At 46.0% G+C, this 18,622-nt stretch overlaps 1 protein-coding gene across 8 annotated transcripts; it reads left to right on the forward strand.

Moving 5' to 3' along the window:
* The first annotated feature begins 2,200 nt into the window (after positions 1-2,200).
* On the forward strand, positions 2,201-13,608 carry LOC109555940 (oviduct-specific glycoprotein-like). Of its 8 annotated transcripts, none has more exons than XM_070785921.1 (11): positions 2,214-2,286; positions 2,807-2,836; positions 3,222-3,462; positions 4,371-4,427; positions 5,247-5,412; positions 6,287-6,411; positions 7,688-7,796; positions 7,896-8,081; positions 10,028-10,144; positions 11,803-11,938; positions 12,768-13,608. In XM_070785921.1, exons 1-11 carry the CDS (start codon positions 2,262-2,264, stop codon positions 13,229-13,231), a joined length of 1,656 nt encoding a protein of 551 aa, XP_070642022.1. In that variant the 5' UTR covers positions 2,214-2,261; the 3' UTR covers positions 13,232-13,608. The 8 variants fall into 8 exon arrangements, with proteins under 8 accessions (XP_070642025.1, XP_070642022.1, XP_019812409.2 ...); XM_019956850.2 differs by having other exon boundaries at positions 3,222-3,426; XM_070785924.1 differs by having other exon boundaries at positions 2,201-2,286; positions 2,807-3,426; positions 4,257-4,427.
* Positions 13,609-18,622: the final 5,014 nt, after the last annotated feature.

The raw sequence follows: 18,622 nt of genomic DNA on the forward strand, positions 1-18,622 counted from the left end.
GAGTGGGTTGCCATTTCTTTCTCCAGGGGATCTTCCTGATCCAGGGATCAAACCCTCATCTCTTTCATCTCCTGAATTGGCAGATGGATTCTTTATGACTTGCACTCTGTGGGAAGCCCGTCAGGGCCTGGCCTATGCTCAATGAAATATTCATTGAATACAAAAAGGAAGACAAAGAGGGATGAACAAATGGAGACACAGCCTCTGCTGGGTAGAGTATTCCCTCAGGCTTTCCCAGGTTTCAGTGAAATATTTTTACTCTAAACATTCTATACCACTTATTGTTTTTGTTCCATGATACCAAACAACTTACTGATACAAGTTACACTTTCCTGGTGTTCATACTAGAAATGAAGCAGATTAAACCACTAGTCATTGTTATTTCCCAGTGGCATTTATTTTATTGACATCTGATTAGTCCCTCCATTGTGTGTGGATTAAGTGAGCAGTCTGAATCTCTAAGAAGACAGGTGTATTGGATACACTGATAACAAAATTTCTGTCCCTATGATGGAGGGTCACACTCTGAAATATGGGACCTACTCAAGGTTTGAGAACCTTGGTAGCAGAAAAGAAAACTGGTGGATCATGCAAACATTTGCTTATATACTTATTTTATTTATCCTTCATATTATTATTGTGTTTTAAAAAAATTGACAATTAGGTGTCCAGAACTGCATTCATTATATTTCTTAGGTTTATGATACCTCTCATGACAGTGTCACCATTGGCTCATATATTGGCTCAAACATTATTGACTCATTCAAAAATTCAGATTTTTGTCTTCTCTTGAGAAACTGAAGAATCCTCCAAAGTATTGGTTCTATTTCACTGCAAGGCAAACATTAGTGGCACTAATGTTTGGCACTCAGAGTGCTGTCCCTGTTAATACTGATCTTTGATGTCTCCCAGCTGAGAGACTTCATGTTACCTGAAGTGTATCACTGGGCTTGCATTGTTATTCTTTTTTGTAAACTTTTCATTTTATACTGGAGTATAGCTGATTAACAATGTTGTGATAGTTTCAGGTGCATAGTAAAGGGACTCAGCCATACATATCATGTATCCACTGTCCCCTAAATGCCCTTCCTGTCTAGGCTGTCACAAAACATTGAGCAGAGTTCCCTGTGCTATACAGTAGGAGCACTGTTATTCTTCTAATCAATTGGAGTGTGAGCTATTCTATTGTGTCCACTTCACCAATTTACATTACCTGCCTGTCAGCACTTGAGTTTGAGAACCCTGATCTGGGGGCAAACTCTTGTCTCTTCTCTAATAACTGCTATCTTTCACTGAGCCCTTGTTGTTGTTCAGTTGCTCTGTTGTGTCTGACTCTTTGTGACCCCATGGACTGCAGGACACCAAGCTTCCCTGTCCTTCACTATGTCCCGGAGTTTGCTCAAACTTATGTCCATTGAGTAGGTGATACCATCCAACCATCTCATCTTCTTTCACCCTCTTCTCCTCCTGCCCTCAACTTTCCCAGCATTAGGGTCTTTTCCAATGAGTAGGATCTTTGCATCAGGTGGCAAAAGTATTGGAGCTTCAGCTTCAGCATCAGTCCTTCCAGTGAATATTCAGGGTTGATTTCCTTTAGGATTGACTGGTTTGGTCTCCTTGCAGCCCAAGGGACTCTCAAGAGTCTTCTCCAGCACCACAGTTCAAAGCACTGAACTAAGTTTTTCACATGCTATGTCTTTAATCAGTATAAAATGCTATGAGGTAAGTTCAAGTGTTATCTCCATTTTACAAGTGTAGAAACTAAAGCTCAAAGAGCTAAGTAACTGGCTCCAGATGCTAAAACTAATTTTTGACACTGGGATTCAAACTTTGCCCTTCCTGAGTCCATAGTTGGGAATTTTTAGCTTTACATTACACAATTTTCCTAACCACTAATATAACAACAGAATCACTGCTGCCCTTCAGTGTTTCTTCCTTGTACTCAGTCCATGTGGGTCTGAATTCCAGGAAGAGGGGCTGAACACGGCCCTGCCCTCACTAGGGCCGGTCACGGATACCTCCTCTGTGCCAGTGTCAGAGGGAGTTGTTGCTTTGTTGGATCTCAGAGCTATGGCTCTGCTGGGTGGGAGGACAGAAGATGCTGGGGTCACTGTGACTTTGGGGCAGCCATGCATTAATCACTGTCCCTGGTTTTGTGTGTGTGTGTGGCTGGATTGTCCCAGTGCTGTCCCACAGTTGTACCTGGGGAATCTCATATAAAGGGGCTCCAGCCCTAGGCCTGCAGCAGTCAGACCACAGAGATGGGGAAGCTGCTACTGTGGGTTGGTGAGTGTGGTGGGTCCCACCCCTCAAATGTCTCTTAGTTCAGGAGGTGCTGGGCTTCATCAGCTTATTGTCTCTGTGGTACCCAAGAAGCATCCTGGGCCTCAGGGGCCTGGATTAGGTAGAGGTGGACAGGACAGAGTGAAAGGAGAAGTGATCAGAGCAATGGTTCTCACTGGCTGCAATTAAGTGTTTTTATGCCTGGCCTCCACTTCAGACCCATTGATCAGAATGTCAGTGGGAGGAGCCAGGAAATCACTATGTTTACATATCTTCCAAGGTTGAGAACCACTGGCCCGGAACCTTTGCTGGGACTTCTCAGTGTCATGGTCATCCCAAAGCCTGTGTGTCTACATGTAGGGTATATTGGAGTGGAAAGGAGCTTAGATAGATCTGGCTTCACCCACTCAGTGTAGAGAAGAGGAAGGAGGAAAGGGTGTGTGTGTCTGCATTTGTGGGAACTGGAGGGTGAGCTGAGGTGTGTGTGTGAATCTGCATGTGTTTCTTCCTTCGTCTCCTGCAGGGCTGCTCCTTGTGCTGAAACACCATGATGGTGAGGAAACGTCCTCTCCAGAGCCGGGGAGAGTGTCCACTGAGAACTGCTCCAAGTCCAGTGTCCCCTGTGCCCGCCTTGGCTCTGCGTCGAGGATCATTGACCCAAATTGGCTCAACGGCGGATTCTCAGTCACTGTTGGGTCTTCTCTGTGCCAGGATCCATACTCTTGGATCCATTCTGACCAGGGTTTCAGGAGGTGTTCTTTCCCCGGGGGACCCCAGCAGTGGGGGAAGGACCTGCCCTCCTTGTAGCTCTGGAGTGTGTATGTGTGAGGGAGCAGTTACAGTAGCCTAGCCTCTCGGGCAGTGTCAACACTGCTCTGTGGATGCTGAGCTCCATCCCCACTTGGTTTCTATCAATAATGTCTGCTGTCCCCTGCCAGGTGCTGCTCACAAGCTGGTGTGTTATTTCACCAACTGGGCATTTAGTCGGCCCGGCCCTGCCTCGATCCTGCCCCGGGATCTGGACCCGTTTCTCTGCACCCACCTGGTATTTGCCTTTGCCTCTATGAATAACAACCAGATTGTTCCTAAGGATCCCCTGGATGAGAAAATCCTCTACCCAGAGTTCAACAAGCTCAAGGAGAGGTGTGTTCACTGTGTCTGTGGGGCTGTATTTTACAGGTAAAGAGGAGTAAGTCTTTTCTTCTGTTAGTCGTCACCTTTCCTCTGATCCTTGGGTCCCTCCTTCTGTCAAGGGCTCTCTGTAGTGTCCCTGCTCTGGGAGTTCCCCGTTGATCAGCACTTTGAGCTCGTCCTTGCCTCCCTGCCCCTGTGGCTGCTGTGCCCCTGCCTAGGATATGCTCCTCTCTCTTCTCTGCATTGCACCCCAACTCACCCTTCAAGCCCAGTGCTCAGGATTCTATTTTCAAATGCTTTGGAGAGAGCTGCATCTCACAAAAGCTTCACAAGTGCTAGTGTTTCATTATCATTTGTCACCTGCAAATGAACCCCAAGGGAAGGGCTGGTGTCTATGGTCTTTGTACACCAGTGGCTGGGTCAGCGCCCAGCAGAGAGCTGGTGCTCAGTGTTCTCTCTCCAGGCTTCCTGGGCTGTCCTCTGTGGGGAGTGGTCTGTCGCTGTGTGCATGGTTGTAGAAGGGCAGAGAAAATCCATGTCACTAGAGCACAGCCTCCAGAGAGGAGAGCAGGGAGCTTGTCCATCTGTTCACTGCTGTGTTTCAAGCACCTAAAGCAGTCAGAGGCACATATTAATTGCTCAGTAAATGTTTGTTGACCAAAAAAGTGGGTGAAGAGAAAATTTAGGCTGCCTTTTCTTTTCCTGGGAATGTCATGGGAGTGGGGAGTTTGGGGGGCTTAGACAGCCTGGGATCCTGGGTGTGATGATCTATATGTGGACTGGTTGCTGTCTCTTTTATCCTTCTTCCCCATCTTGGGCTCCACTTCTTTCTCCCTTAGGTTACTCCACCCGCTGCCTCCTTTCCCTCCCCCTCCTCCCATCTCCACTACTTCCCACTGTTCCCCAAATGACTGAATGAGAATCCAGCTCACCGACTCTGTCCCTCCTCACAGTAACAGAGGGCTGAAAACTCTGCTGTCCACTGGGGGGTGGAACTTTGGCACCTCGAGGTGAGTCTGTGCTATTGGGTCTTCTCTCTGGGGTAGGGTTGAGGTGATGGGTCAGGGGAGCAGGCCAGCTTTATACTCATTATCTCATGATTGCTAGGAGAAAGGATTACAAAGTGGCTGTTTGCATTCCAAATTTGTAGGAAAAAAGCATGAATGAGAGCTTTGGTAACTTACTGTATTTCACCCAGGTGTTCCTGAGAGATGATCAGCTAGGGATGATGATCAGGTAATGGAACCAAGCCTGCCAAAGTCTGAATCTGGTTAATCATTGCATGTAGGACTAGCCCCAAATTACTTAAAGTTCAGCTTTACTATTCTAAAGATTTTCCAATAATGTCTTCACTATGGAAGAGAAAATACTAGAAAAAATGGAGAACAAACAGCTAATAAACAGAATAGCAAAGACTCTAGAACCCCTGGTCAGAGCCTGGCCCTCTTGTGCCATGTTATGAGGCCCATTAGCTCAGAGATCTTTCTGGAAATGCTGGCCTTTTTCTCATGTTCCCTCCCCTTATCTGTTTAGACAAAGAGTCAGTGCCTGGCCAGGGGTGAACATTTCAAAGGCAGAGCTGTTCTGAGCCACTGTCTCCACCCCAGGCTGAGTGTTGCTTCCATCTGGCAGGGGCAGGTGTGGTTTGCAAATCCTCCCTGGAGCCTGAAGTCCAGGGCTGGGAAGGGACTTAAGAAGGTTTGAGAGTTTTAAAGTTCCACCTTCCTTTCCTCAGTCACATATGAACCAAAGAGCCTTGCAGGGGAGTGGTTGGGGGGAGCACGGTTATGCAGAAAGCACTCCTGGCCTCGGCCCCGGTCCCCCTGCAGGTTCACCATGATGCTGTCCACATTTTCCAACCGGGAAAGGTTTGTCAGTTCAGTGATCGCCCTCCTGAGGACACATGGCTTTGATGGTCTGGACCTCTTCTTCTTGTACCCTGGACTCAGAGGCAGCCCTGCGCGTGACCGCTGGACCTTTGTCTCCTTACTTGAAGTAAGGCCAGCTTTGTTGTTGTTGTCCAGTGGCCAAGTCATGTGCAACTCTTTTGCCACCCCATGGAGTTGCTGGCTTCCCTGTGCTTCATAATGAAAAGGCCAGCATGCTGCTGCTGCTGCTGCTAAGTCGCTTCAGTCATGTCCGACTCTGTGCGACCCCATAGATGGCAGCCCATGAGGCTTCCCTGCCCCTGGGATTCTCCAGGCAAGAACACTGGAGTGGGTTGCCATTTCCTTCTCCAGTGCATGAAAGTGAAAAGTGAAAGTGAAGTCGCTCCGTCGTGTCCGACCCTTAGCGACCCCATGGACTGCAGCCTACCAGGCTCCTCTGCCATGGGGTTCTCCAGGCAAGAGTACCAGAGTGGGGTGCCATGGCCTTCTCCAAAAGGCCAGCATGGCAGCTCCCAAATCCAAAAGTGATTCTGTTTTGACCATGTCTGGGCTCCAGGCACAGGAGGAGCCTAGGGCTGGGGGCAGGGCAGGAGAGTGGTCACAGAAGGTTCTTTTACTGCTGTCATCTGCAGGTGTGGACAGAGGCTACTGAGCAGGGGCCCTGTGGAGGTCTTTCCCTCCATCACCACTGGCCTGGCCCCAGCCCTCCAGCCTGAGTGACACTTTCTCCATGCATCTGCTGGACTCCCTCAGGCAGGCTGTCTGAATTCTGCTCCTGGGCCTGCAGCCAGCCCTCTGCCCAATGCCTTACTGCACTGGCTCACGTCCTCCTTTCTTGGGAACCTGTGGGCAGGGCCTGTGTCTGACTCTCCTGGCTCCAGGGGCTCTGTTATTGTGGAAGATTGTTTCCTGGATGACTCCTGCTTTCCCCAACTCGACTCTACTTTGTCCATTTCTCTCATCTGCCTCTCTCTTCCCAGGAGCTCCTGCAGGCCTTCAAGAATGAGGCCCAGCTCACCATGCGTCCAAGGCTACTGCTGTCTGCTGCCGTCTCTGGGGACCCCCATGTCGTCCAGAAAGCATATGATGCACACCTTCTGGGCAGGTGAGTGGGTGCTCCTCACCTGGTGAGGGGGGCACTGGAGGGAAGAAGGCATCTTGGGCTCAGAACCCAGAGGTGCCCAGCACTGTCCTGGAGCTTTGACTTCCTGCCCTGCTGTGAGAGCACCTGTGGGAAGTGGGCTAAGCACGAATGTAGGTGGGGACAAGGATTATTCTTTATAGCCTGGACTTTCCTGAGGAGATCAGAGGGGAGTAATGGAGCATCTGGCCACACCACAGCATCCCTTTGGGTAGGTATCAGCATCGTCCATAGCTGGGCCTCAAGGAGTGAATCCAGGGGCTTGACCTCTGTTCTGCTGGAGTCCCCTGTGGGTGTGTACTGGGTGCCAGAGGGCTGGCATCAGAGACATGGGTGAGTTACCAACTACTGCCTCTGAAACAAAAATAGGAATGCCCAGTCAGGGCCCATTTTCAGAGCAGAGGTCTTCATGCCAAAGTCACAAAACCAGACGGAGGGAGCTCATATCTCTCTGGGCATGCCAGTTCTGGACTAATTCTATCAAAGTTCAAGAATCAAGTGTTTCCTGATGTTAAAAGTGAGGCAGATGCAACATACCTGAGATGATGCTATTGCTGTGTGTGATGACACTTAGGGAGAGTGGGTTCCATGTGTCAGGAGAGAGGTGAGAGCTCCAGTGAGCTGAGTTGGCTAGTGTTGGTCTTATAGCCAGGCAGGATTGAGGACTCCACCTTCATCCAGCTGGGTCACCTTAGCCAAATTAAGTAACTGCGTGAGTTTCAATTTTTTCATTTTAAAATGGGGACAATTATGGTAATTAGGACATTAACCAGATTAAAATTAAATTAGATAATCCATGTTAACCTCTACACTGTGACTTGGTAAGGCTCAATTACACTTCACCATCTGGAAAGCTTTCTGGAAGAGATGGGTTTCACTGGTTCCTCAAACAGTAGAAAGATGGATGCACTTTTATGCTGTCTGATTACACATGTCATTTATTCAGACCTCTGCTACACTTATATCAGCCTGAATGCCTTTGTTTCCTGTTCTGATCCCATCCACTCCCTTGGATACTCTCTGGAGGGCATAGGTCCTGACACACCACTGTCCCTCACCAGCTGTGTGTTCCAGGGCAGGCTCTCACAAGCAGGGCATGGCTCAGGCAGTCCCTAGCCCCCATCTCAGTAGGCAGAGATGGCAGGGGTGTTGGGTGGCCGACGTTCAGCTAGTTAGCTAGTTGGTGTTGTGAAAGTCTAGCTAGCATGATCTTCATACCTCCTCTTCTTGCCCCTTACAGACTCCTGGATTTCATCAGCATCTTGTCTTACGACTTACATGGAAGCTGGGAAAAGGTCACAGGACACAATAGCCCTCTGTTCTCTCTGCCTGGAGACCCCAAATCTTCGGTAAGAAAAGGAAAGCTGTCAGGCAGCCCAGACATGCACCCCTGAGCCAGGCCAGTGGCTCTTGGTAACAAGGAGGGGTTGTGTTCTTCCTCCCTGCAGGCATATGCCATGAATTACTGGCGACAGCTTGGGGTCCCCCCTGAGAAGCTCCTCATGGGGCTCCCCACCTATGGACATACTTTTCACCTCCTCAAAGCTTCACAGAATGAGCTGAGGGCACAAGCTGTGGGACCAGCATCTCCAGGGAAGTACACCAAGCAAGCTGGCTTCTTGGCTTATTATGAGGTGACGGGAACGGGAACCTCTGTCTGTGAACCTCTGTCTGTGAGTTAGGGCTCCCCGACCCGCGCCCAGGGCCAAAGTAGGGACAAGGGACCAAGGCAAGACTGAGGGCTAGAGACAGGACAAGGAGGTGGTTTGCTGTGGTAAGGGACATCCAGTCTCTGGGATATTCTCTTTTCTTTTGGGGAAGTTATTTGAACCCTTTGTAAGAGGTGAGGGACTAGGTGAAGTCTGAATGGAGGGGGGCAGATATTTCACTCCTTAGAAGATTCTTAAATAATATTTAAGTCAATCCTGAATTACTATTTGGCCTAAATAAACATAATTAATATTTGAAAGATATATATATATTTTTTTTTCAAAAGTTCAAATATTTTCAAAAGTAAGAGAATAGTATAGCATCCTCTCATTCCCTGAAAAAGCCATGGACCCAGGGCAGATATTTCACCCCTTAGAAGATTCTTCGGAGAAGGCAATGGCACCCCAGTCCAGTACTCTTGCCTGGAAAATCCCATGGATGGAAGAGCCTGGTAGGCTGCAGTCCATGGGGTCGCTAAGAGTCAGACATGACTGAGCAACTTTACTTTCACTTTTCACTTTCATGCATTGGAGAAGGAAATGGCAACCCACTCCAGTGTTCTTGTCTGGAGAATCCCAGGGATGGGGGAGCCTGGTGGGCTGCCGTCTATGGGGCCACACAGAGTCGGACACGACTGAAGTGACTTAGCAGTAGCAGAAGATTCTTAAATGGCAGTTAAGTCAATCCTCACTTACTATATGTCCTAAATAAACATAATTAATATTTACCATATGTATATAATCAGACATATGCAAACGTAAAAGAATAGTATAACGTCCTCTCACTCCCTGATGCCCAAATGCCCTTCACCCAGCTTCAGTCATTAACCACTCATGGCCAGTCTTTTTTTTTCTCTACTCCTGACTCCTTCCTTCTCACTAGTCAATTATTTTGAGACAATTCTATGACACCCCCCATCACAGATTCTTTCTCCTCTACCTCGATTCCATGCCCGAATCCCCGTCTCAACAAAGCTTGCTGTTGAGTGGGGGGAAGAGACATGGATCCAAGGGAATGTGGAACACAAGAGAAGACAGTAAGAGGCACCAAGTGCATGACTGTAGGGTGTGGAGTTGGTGGATTTTGAGCAGAACTATGAAGCACAGTAAAATCCTGTTGGGTGGGCAGGACCTCCTAGGCAAAGAACAGCAGGCACCAGAGGGAGAGTTGCATCTTTGCCTGAGGTGGTAATGGGGATGCTGGTGTCTCTCCAATCTCTGCACTGTGCCTGCTCCTGGAGATGTTTCCCTGCTAATCCATTGAAGCCTGATTATGAGTGATGACATAGTCAAGGGAGTGTAATGTTAATGAGGTTTTGATAACACCTTTAATGAACAAAAAAATAATAACTTCCATATTAGCTTCTGCAGCCGAAATGGAACATTTCTATGTCTTTGCAGCATACCGTCTCCAGCACAGTGTTGGGTACCCAGTCTACAGTCAGTGGTTTTTTGATGTAGTAACCTAGTTCTCCCTGCCTTCCAGGTCTTTACATTTATTATAGATTCAAAAATTAGTTTGATAAATACCTGGATGGATCAGTTTACATTGGTTTAATGAGCAAAGGAGATACTTGTTTATGAAGAGTCTTTGAGAAAGGTACAGGTTTGGTCTAGACTCAGGTTTGTTATGTAGTAGTTTGGTATTGACATTATTTACAAAGTCTAGTTTGATTTCTTAAAGGCTGCCACTCACTCCTTGGTTCTCTACCTGTTTATCCACCATGGATATTAGAGAAAGGAATAAGCAATAGTAAGAATTTATCCAAAATAGAGAGGAAGTCTTTACCCCTGGGTGTGAACAGTTTGTCTGTTGGTGCTTCTCTTCATGGAACTCCACACAGCTGATCACTGTTCTGATGCTCCTGCAGATTTGTTCCTTCATTGAGGGAATGAATAAATGCTGGATTGATGATCAGTACGTACCATATGCCTTCAAGGGGAAAGAGTGGGTTGGCTATGATGATGCCATCAGCTTTAGTTACAAGGTGGGAGCTTGCTCCTTTATTGCTCCAACATAGTTTCCCTCTGGCTTCTATGACACCCTTGTGTGTACAGTGTGTGTGTGTGTGTGTGTGTGTGCGCGTGCATGTGCCTATAAAACTGCCAGAGGGATGGGACGGGGAGGGAGGTGGGAGGGGGGTTCAGGATGGGGAACACATGTACACCCATGGTGGATTCATGTCAATGTATGGCAAAACCAATACAATATTGTAAAGTAAAAATAAATAAAACTGAAAAAAAACCTGACAGGTTAACTTGTTAGCCTAAAAGTAGGGGAAAAAAAAAAAAGTCAGAATCTTCACAGTTTCCAACTTAGCAATAATTGGTTCCTCCTTATTTCACATCTGGGGAAATTAAACCCCAGAAAGAAGCCAATTGGTTTGGCTAAGTCATGTATTTATTTGCATATGACAATCTTTTCCATCAGTCTTACAAGAGAACTCTGGTAAAGTAATAAGAAAATCTGGATTCAATGCTAAACAACTTCCATTTAGTTATATCTGAGGTTTTAATAATCATGGATAAAATGCTTCATTTTCTTTTATGTGTAAAAGGCATGATATTATCCATTCTATTCCTCTTTTATGGCATCACTATGTCATAAGATATGTTGAAATGATTTTTTAAAAATAAAGCAATATCTCCAATTTAATATGATGATAATGGTGATTAGCAGGCTGGGGAACCAGACAATATTTAATATTTATGAACATGTACTATGTGCAAAATATTGCTCCAAATATCTTACATGTATGAATTTAAAAATCTTTTAAAAATTATGGCAAAATATACATAACATAAAATTCACCATTTTATTCATTTTTTAGTCACCTTTCAGTAGCATTACAGAGAAGGCAATGGCACCCCACTCCAGTACTCTTGCCTGGAAAATCTCATGGTTGGAGGAGCCTGGTAGGCTGTAGTCCATCGGGTCACTAAGAGTCGGACATGACTGAATGACTTCACATTCACTTTTCACTTTCATGCATTGGAGAAGGAAATGGCAACCCACTCCAGTGTTCTTGCCTGGAGAATCCCAGGGACAGAGGAGCCTGGTGGCTGCCATCTATCGGGTCGCATAGAGTTAGACATGACTGAATCGACTTAGCAGCAGCAGTAGCATTAAGTACATTCACATTGCTGTGCAGCTATCATATCTACCTCCAGAACTTTCTCCCCTTTCCAAACTGAAATGACTCCCCACTCTTTCCTCACTCAGCTCCTGGTAATCACCACTCTACCTTCCATCTGTATGAATTTGACTACTCTAAGCACCTCAATGAGTGGAATCATAGTATTCTTTTGTAATTGGCTTATTTCACTTAGCATTTTATCTTCCACTTCCACCTATGTTGTAATATGTGCATATAGGAACTCTGGATCCTAAAAATGTTGGAAATTTTATCCATTTTTTTTTTTTTTTTACATAGAGGGCAATTAAAACCCACAAGGCTTATGTATCTTTTTTTTTTTTTTTTCTTCAAGATCCCATAGCTAATAAGCAATAGAGGCTAGAGTCAAATACAGGCTACATGGCTAAGCATCCTACCATACTGCCTTCTGAGAGTCCTTCTGATTTTGCCATTGTACTCAGTCTGGAAGATGGCTAGTACAGCAGGTTGACTGACCACTGCTTTTCTAGGCATTTTTCATAAAGAGAGAGCATTTTGGGGGGGCTATGGTGTGGACATTGGACCTGGATGATGTCACGGGTGCTTTCTGTGGCACTGGCCCTTTCCCCCTTGTCTACACGTTGAATTATCTTCTGGTGAAGGATGGTGAGTAGCTATGACCTGGAAGCTGGGTTGGCAGTTGCAAAACCACTGGGTGGGTCCCTTCTGTGAGATTTAAAGGCTTTGTTGGGGCAAAATGACAATGAAAGAAGAGAATAAGCTTTGATGCCAGGCCAGTCTGCTTTCTAATCTTGGTTCTGATGCTTGCTCCATTTGACCTCTCTAAGCTTTGTTTTCCCATCTACAAAATGGGAATAATCCTTATACTCATGACATTATTATACACACTGGCAGTTAGGAGATGGAACCTGGCATGCTAAATCTGCAACATCCTTGGAGATGGTCTATAACCCCCATTTTGTGAGGAGACCTGGACTCAGAAAGGTAATACAGCTAGTCAGGGGTGGAAATGAAACTGCAGCTTAATTATTTACAACATGCTTTCTAGGGCAACCTCCTTGCACTCAGCCTTGTTCCTTGTGCCTCCCAAGTAGGGGACACAAAAGGATTCTTCCTGAGGATTCCATAAGTTAGGAAATAGGCCTCAGGGTCCATGTCTTGTGCAAAGTGTGATGGCCAAAGTGAGGGGCTGAGCACAGAGAACTGACGGACCTGCTTGGGGTCACTCAACTGGAAATGTAGCAAACCCACTGAGTGTCCATGTGTGCCTGGGATCATGTTGATATGTTTAAGTGGGGAAGCTGGGCTTCTGTGTGTGGAGACTTTATCTGTGTTGACAAGTGGGTGCATTCAGAAATCCTCTGCTTCTGGTTTGGGAACTGGTACTTCATCCCTGGAGCAGCTCTAGTTCTGCCAGTGACAGGATGGGAAGGAAGAGGTAGGAGTCTCACCCTCTTCTGTTGATTTCTTCTAGAGTTCAGCTCAACTCCTTCACCAAAATTGTGGTTTTCAACTGCTGTGAATTCTTCAATTGGCCCTGAAATGCCAACTATGACCAGGGATTTGACCACTAGTTTGGGTATTTTGCCCCCAGGAGGAGAGGCTGTGGCCACTGAGACCAAAGGAAAGTCTGCAGCAATGGCCACAACCCCCAGAAGTGAGATTATGACCCCTACAAGGACCCCTATGACTTTTGAAAGGCACACTGCTGCTCCAGAAGGGAAGACTGAGAGCCCTGGAGAGAAGCCTGTGCTCCCTGTGGGCCATCTGGTGGGGAGCCCAGGAGGGATAGCCATGGATCCCGTGCACCTTCAGATTGGACAGAAGGTCACACCCCCAGGAAGGAAGGCTGGAGTCCCTGAGAAGGTGACCACCCCCTCCGGAAAGATGACAGTCACCCCTGATGGGAGGGCTGAGACTCTGGAGAGGAGACTTTGACTTCTGAGGTGGACCCTGACCTCCTGGTGGGTTACTTTGGTCTTCAGACAGAAGCGAAAAGTGGATGCTGCTCTCTGGCTCTGTCATCTCACCTCCTGGGACAACTCCTCTTGCTTTTGACAACCCCTTTGTTCCCACTGATGGACTCATTCTTTGGACTACTTGATAACCTTTCTAATGAGTCCTCTCTTTAAAGAAACTTGGAAAACTCTGCTGTGAATAAAAGATCCCAAAGTCTGTTGTGGGCAAAATCTGGGGGAAACCCTTATCTCTTCGTCTAGGTCCCCTGATAGAAGCTGCTTGTGCTCAGGGGCAAACAGGCCCCAGGTCATAGTGAGTTAATCTCTTCTTTCTCGAATAAACTAAAAGCATAAGAAGCTGTCTGAGTTATCTGAAGCTCTTTTCTTGAAATGACCAGTGATAGTCAATTGTTATCTTCTTCCTTCCAAGATCACTTCCCTTTGCTATTTTTGGAAAGAGGGAATTTGTGTCTGTCCCACGCTGATGTTTTCCAGTGTTGATTACGTGTTTCTCTCTCTGCAATGAACACTGCTGACTTCACTGATGGTCAGAGCCAGAATCTCCTCTACGTAAGTTTTCCCTACTGCTGAAGGGGCCTGAGAGAAGGAGGAGGGAGTTGTCTCTTCTAGTTATATTCCCTACTTTGGAAAGTCTTATTTGTCTTTGGAAAGTCTGATAAAACACCTCCACCCCCACCTGTTCTCTCCATAAGGAGTGGTGGAGGGGAAGACAAAATCAACATACTTTGGTTATCTGCACACTTCTCCCAGGTCTATACTACACACTACATACCTACGGTTTATTTTCCTGAGCATGATTCACCCTTATAAGTCAGTATAGACATAGGTCCAACTTCTAGCCCTCCCTTCCTGGGAAGCAATGATGATAGTGAGTGTCTGATCTACCATCAGTGTTACCTTTTCTTTTGGAAGTGCAGCCTCCAAGACTTGAAAATTAGGGTTCATTAAAATACCTATGGGAGGAGGCATTTATCATAAATGATAAAGCAGGTGAAGGCTGTATCCACACATGGGTGGGCACATGACCTTGGGACCACATTGCCACAGCATAAATCACAAATCAGTTAAGCTACAAAACAAACCAACCTCAAAACCAGTTTACAAAACAGCCATTTATTTAGCTGATAATTCTAGAGGTTAATCATTTAAGCTGTGTTCAGTTAGGTAGTTTTTATGATCTGGACTGGTCTTGACTGATCATGGCTGCAGTGACTCAAGCATCTGCTGTTAGCTAGTGGGTTGGGTTGGGATGGGCTGGTTTATTATGGCCTCAGCTGGGCTGCCTGAGGTCTCTTTCCATGAGACCTCCCATTCTTCAACTGGCTACTTTACAAGGTTGCGGTTTCTTTGTTACTAGAAAGCAAGAGAGAAATCTCCAATAGGCAATTTATTTTTAAATCTCTGCTTGAATTGCATTTACTATTGTTCCATTGGTCAAAGCAAGTCAAATGACCAAGCACGAAATTAGAATGGTTGCGAATTATGCAAATGAATATGGAGAAGCATAAATAAGTTGGAAGTTATTACTGCTAATCTGTTTCACAAACTCAATCTTCCAGTATTTAAGAAAAGCTGAAATTAGGGGTCTGTGTGTGTGTGTGTGTTTAGTAGAAACCTATTGGCTTCAAAGCATTGGCTAAAATCTCTGTGACTGGATGTGCCTGTGGATGGCAGTCATGCCCCCTGGACCAGGGTGCTTTGATAGAGCAATTGGATCAAAGCGTTCTATGTTTACATTAAGGTATGATGGAATAGAAGTGGGTTCACATTTCATCCTGGGCACTGGACTTTCAGATTTCTTCTCCTAGTTGTTGTATAGACCCTACTCTCATCTACTAAAGGTTAGGGATTATACATTTAATTGGACATTCTTAGAGTATAGGAAAGAAATAGAGGTGAAGCTTTTCCCACTAGCTCTTATGTGGACAATAAGTATTTCTGAGAATCTTTCTAAAGTTTTTTTTCTGTCGCCTTTTCTGGATGTGCTTTATTCATGGATAATGTGTCTAAAAGTTTCTATTTATCTATATATAAATAGATAAGTGCCTAGAAGTTTCTATTTATCTATTTCTAAAATCTAACTTATAAGCTTCCTGGAACTTATCTTTTTGCTGTAAATTGATTGGGACTTCCAACTTCATCATCTATCTCAAAGTATACATTAGTGGGCAATCAACATAAGTTGATACAGCCCCTATAGAAAACAGTATGGGGCTTCTTCAAAAGTAAAAATAGTACTACCATAGTATCTAGGAATCCCACTTCTGGGTATCTTTCCAAAGAAAACAAGAGCACTAATTCAAAAAGATGTGTGCACCCCTATGTTCACTGAAGCATTATTTACAATAGCCAGTATGTTCATCAGTAGATAGAGCCAACTCAAAGCAGGGAGCTAGCACTTCTCTCTTTCTTAGTTCCTTTCTGACTCTACTCTTTACTATCCAAAATTTGTGGGAGCCACAAAAAAAATTCCCTACGGTCCTGGTGGAACGTTTTGACCAAGATCTCCCTCCCTGTCCCTCTCATGGTCAAAGACATGGCAAAGGGATTTTTACCTTGAGAAGATTTGATGTGCAGTGAGTTCTCTGAACTTGGCCACAGCAGGTGAGGGGTCTGACAACACAGTGGGCTGCCCAGGACCCTGGGGAATGGGACAAATGTGGAGCTGGATGCAGGCCCTGCAGCTGGATTCTGGTACAATGCCTTGTGCAGCTGTTCTCCTGTCACAGAGATAACAAGCCTCTCCTCAGCTCAGATCTTACACAGAGAGACAGGGCCCCAGGCCTTTGTATGGGGCCTGCAGCAGAGATGGGGAGGATGCTACTTTGGGCCGGTAAGTTACACAGTCACACTCCCCTCTTTGCCTCTAAACCCAGAAAATCCTTTCCATCAAGCATCAGAAAGCAGAGACCCAGCCCCTAGCTTTAATACAAAAAGGCTCTGTTTGGATTTTTCTGCATCATTTCTCTCTTGTCTGAGCATGTGCCATCCCATCGGGCCCCTGCTTTGTCAGGCTGCTGGCTTTTTCTGTCTCTTGCACATGCTCAGGGTCCAGAATGAAAAGAGTGATGCCATCTGTACATTGATAGGAAGTGCTAAGTCACAAAGTACTGCATTTCAAAGAGCTTAGCAGGTGTGTCCTAGCAAGTCAGGTATTCTCTGAAGGCATCTAACCTAAAATACTGCTTCTGTAGTTTCCAATCCAAATCTCAATGCCTCTCTCTGCAATATCCCACTTAAATAGCATGGCTTTTACAACAGTTCTACACCTTGATCCATCATCTTTCTCACCACCCATAACTTGCCGAGTGCCACCCTTTGTAATGAAGAACTAATCAGTGCTCAGATCTGCGACCTGGCACCACCCTACTCCTAGAGAGCCTTAGAAGGCTGTGGTCCATGAGCTCCAGAGGATGCTGAACACCATCCATGGGAGTAGCTGATACAAGATGCTCTGGGGCATCTCAGGCCTCAGTGAGACTGAAGAGCTGTTCAGCTTTTGCCTTCACTGAACATGCAGCTGAGTTAAGACAAGAGCAGGTAAGCTGGATCTTGGTTTAAAGTCATTGTCAAATGGTTAGAATCCAGTCCATTGGAGACTTAATAACTGTACCAGGTAGACAGTCCAATGGTTTAATCAACATGCATTTATTTGATTTTGACTGTATGTTATGTAATGTCACTTTCATCTAATCTTCACAATATATTTTGAAGTAGGTTTTAATCTCCCCATTCTGTCAGTAAGCAAACCAAGGTTAGGAGTTCTATGATAAGGTATCCAGCATCCTGCAGCTGGAAGGAGAAGAGCTAGGCTTCAAGCACAACAGTGACTGCTCAGAGCCCAGGCACCTTCTCTCACCACTCACTAAGTAGGGGGTGGACCAAGCTCCAGTCCCATTCATCCCCATGGTAGCTGGGGAATATGTAGAGAGGAAGATGTGTGCAGGACTCACCAGGGGCTGACTGTTCATCGTTAGCAGTGCAACAGGTCTGTAGCTTCCATGGGAAGCCCTGAGCTGAGTCATGGGTTTATCTCTTGCCTTGTTGCAGGTCTGGCTGTGTTGCTGCAAGCATCATGACTCTCCTTCCTTTTGACAGAGGAGTTTTCACCATCAGCAAATTTACATGCTTGAAAATCTGAGACAGCTGGAGTCTCAATCTCCTATGGCACAGTCAAATTTGTTACGAACAAAGAGAGAAAGAGAGAAAAGAAAGAAAGATGGAAGGGAGAGAGGGAGGAAGGGAGGAAGAAACAAAGAAAAGGAAAATGAGAAAGAGAGCTTTCTCCACTCAACCTCCTGCATGCTTGTATCCACATTCCTTTGAACTCATGGAAATGAAATTGCTAAGGATCATGAAGACCCTTATCAGAAAAAGAAATTAAGATAGCAGTAGAGTGTGTTAGTTTAGAGAGGATCTGTCATTAATTCCCTAGAAATTAGAACTCTTCAAGGGGAAAAGATCTACTTTATCCTACATCCACTTTGACTCTTATTCACCGATATGAACCTTCCTCATATCTCCAAGCCTAAGTCTAGAGGAAGAACTAAGATATTCAGAGTGTGTCTGCTGCTCCTCCTACAGGAGCCAGTGAAAGAAGCATTGAGATAACAGGTCTCAAGACCTCTAAGTTCTAGCCCTTGTTCTTCCCACCTGGGTATACCACAAAGCTTATGTGTTACTACCAACTGGTCTCAATATCACCTGCTGCTGCTGCTGCTGCTGCTAAGTCGCTTCAGTCGTGTCCGACTCTGTGTGACCCCAGAGACGGCAGCCCACCAGGCTCCCCCATCCCTGGGATTCTCCAGGCAAGAACACGAGTGGGTTGCCATTTCCTTCTCCAATGCGTGAAAGTGAAAAGTGAAAGTGAAGTCGCTCAGTCATGTCTGACTCTTAGCGACCCCATGGACTGCAGCCCACCAGGCTCCTCTGTCCATGGGATTTTCCAGGCAAGAGTACTGGAGTGGAGTGCCATTGCCTTCTCCAAGGCCCTGTCAAATTCGTACCAGAGAATGTTAACCTATGTCTGTGTACACAGGCCATCTATGCCTTCACCACTATGGTCAATAAAAAGATGGCACCCTATGAGTGGAACAATGATGTCATCTACCCCTAGTTTCAGAGCCTCAAGGAGCAGTCAGCACCTTGTTATGGAATATCTGGGAGAGTCAGATATTGAGTGAATTTGAAACTCAGAACTAGTTTTGGGAGCCAGCTCCCCACTCAGGGCTAAAGTACACCATACAGACAGTTCAGTTAAGTTCAATCACTCAGTCATGTCTGACTCTTTGTGACCCCATGGACTGCAGCACACCAGGCTTCCCTGTCCATCACCAACTGCCAGAGCTTA

This window comes from Bos indicus, chromosome 3 (genome assembly GCF_029378745.1).
Source record: "Bos indicus isolate NIAB-ARS_2022 breed Sahiwal x Tharparkar chromosome 3, NIAB-ARS_B.indTharparkar_mat_pri_1.0, whole genome shotgun sequence".
Classification (NCBI taxonomy): Eukaryota; Metazoa; Chordata; class Mammalia; order Artiodactyla; family Bovidae; genus Bos; species Bos indicus.

Coding starts and splice junctions, on each gene's coding strand:
- LOC109555940 (XM_070785921.1), top strand. CDS start 2,262: ATGGGGAAGCTGCTACTGTGGGTTG. Junction 5,413..6,286: donor CCTTTGTCTCCTTACTTGAA/GTAAGGCCAGCT, acceptor CTCTCTTCCCAG/GAGCTCCTGCAGGCCTTCAA. Junction 8,082..10,027: donor GCTTCTTGGCTTATTATGAG/GTGACGGGAACG, acceptor ATGCTCCTGCAG/ATTTGTTCCTTCATTGAGGG.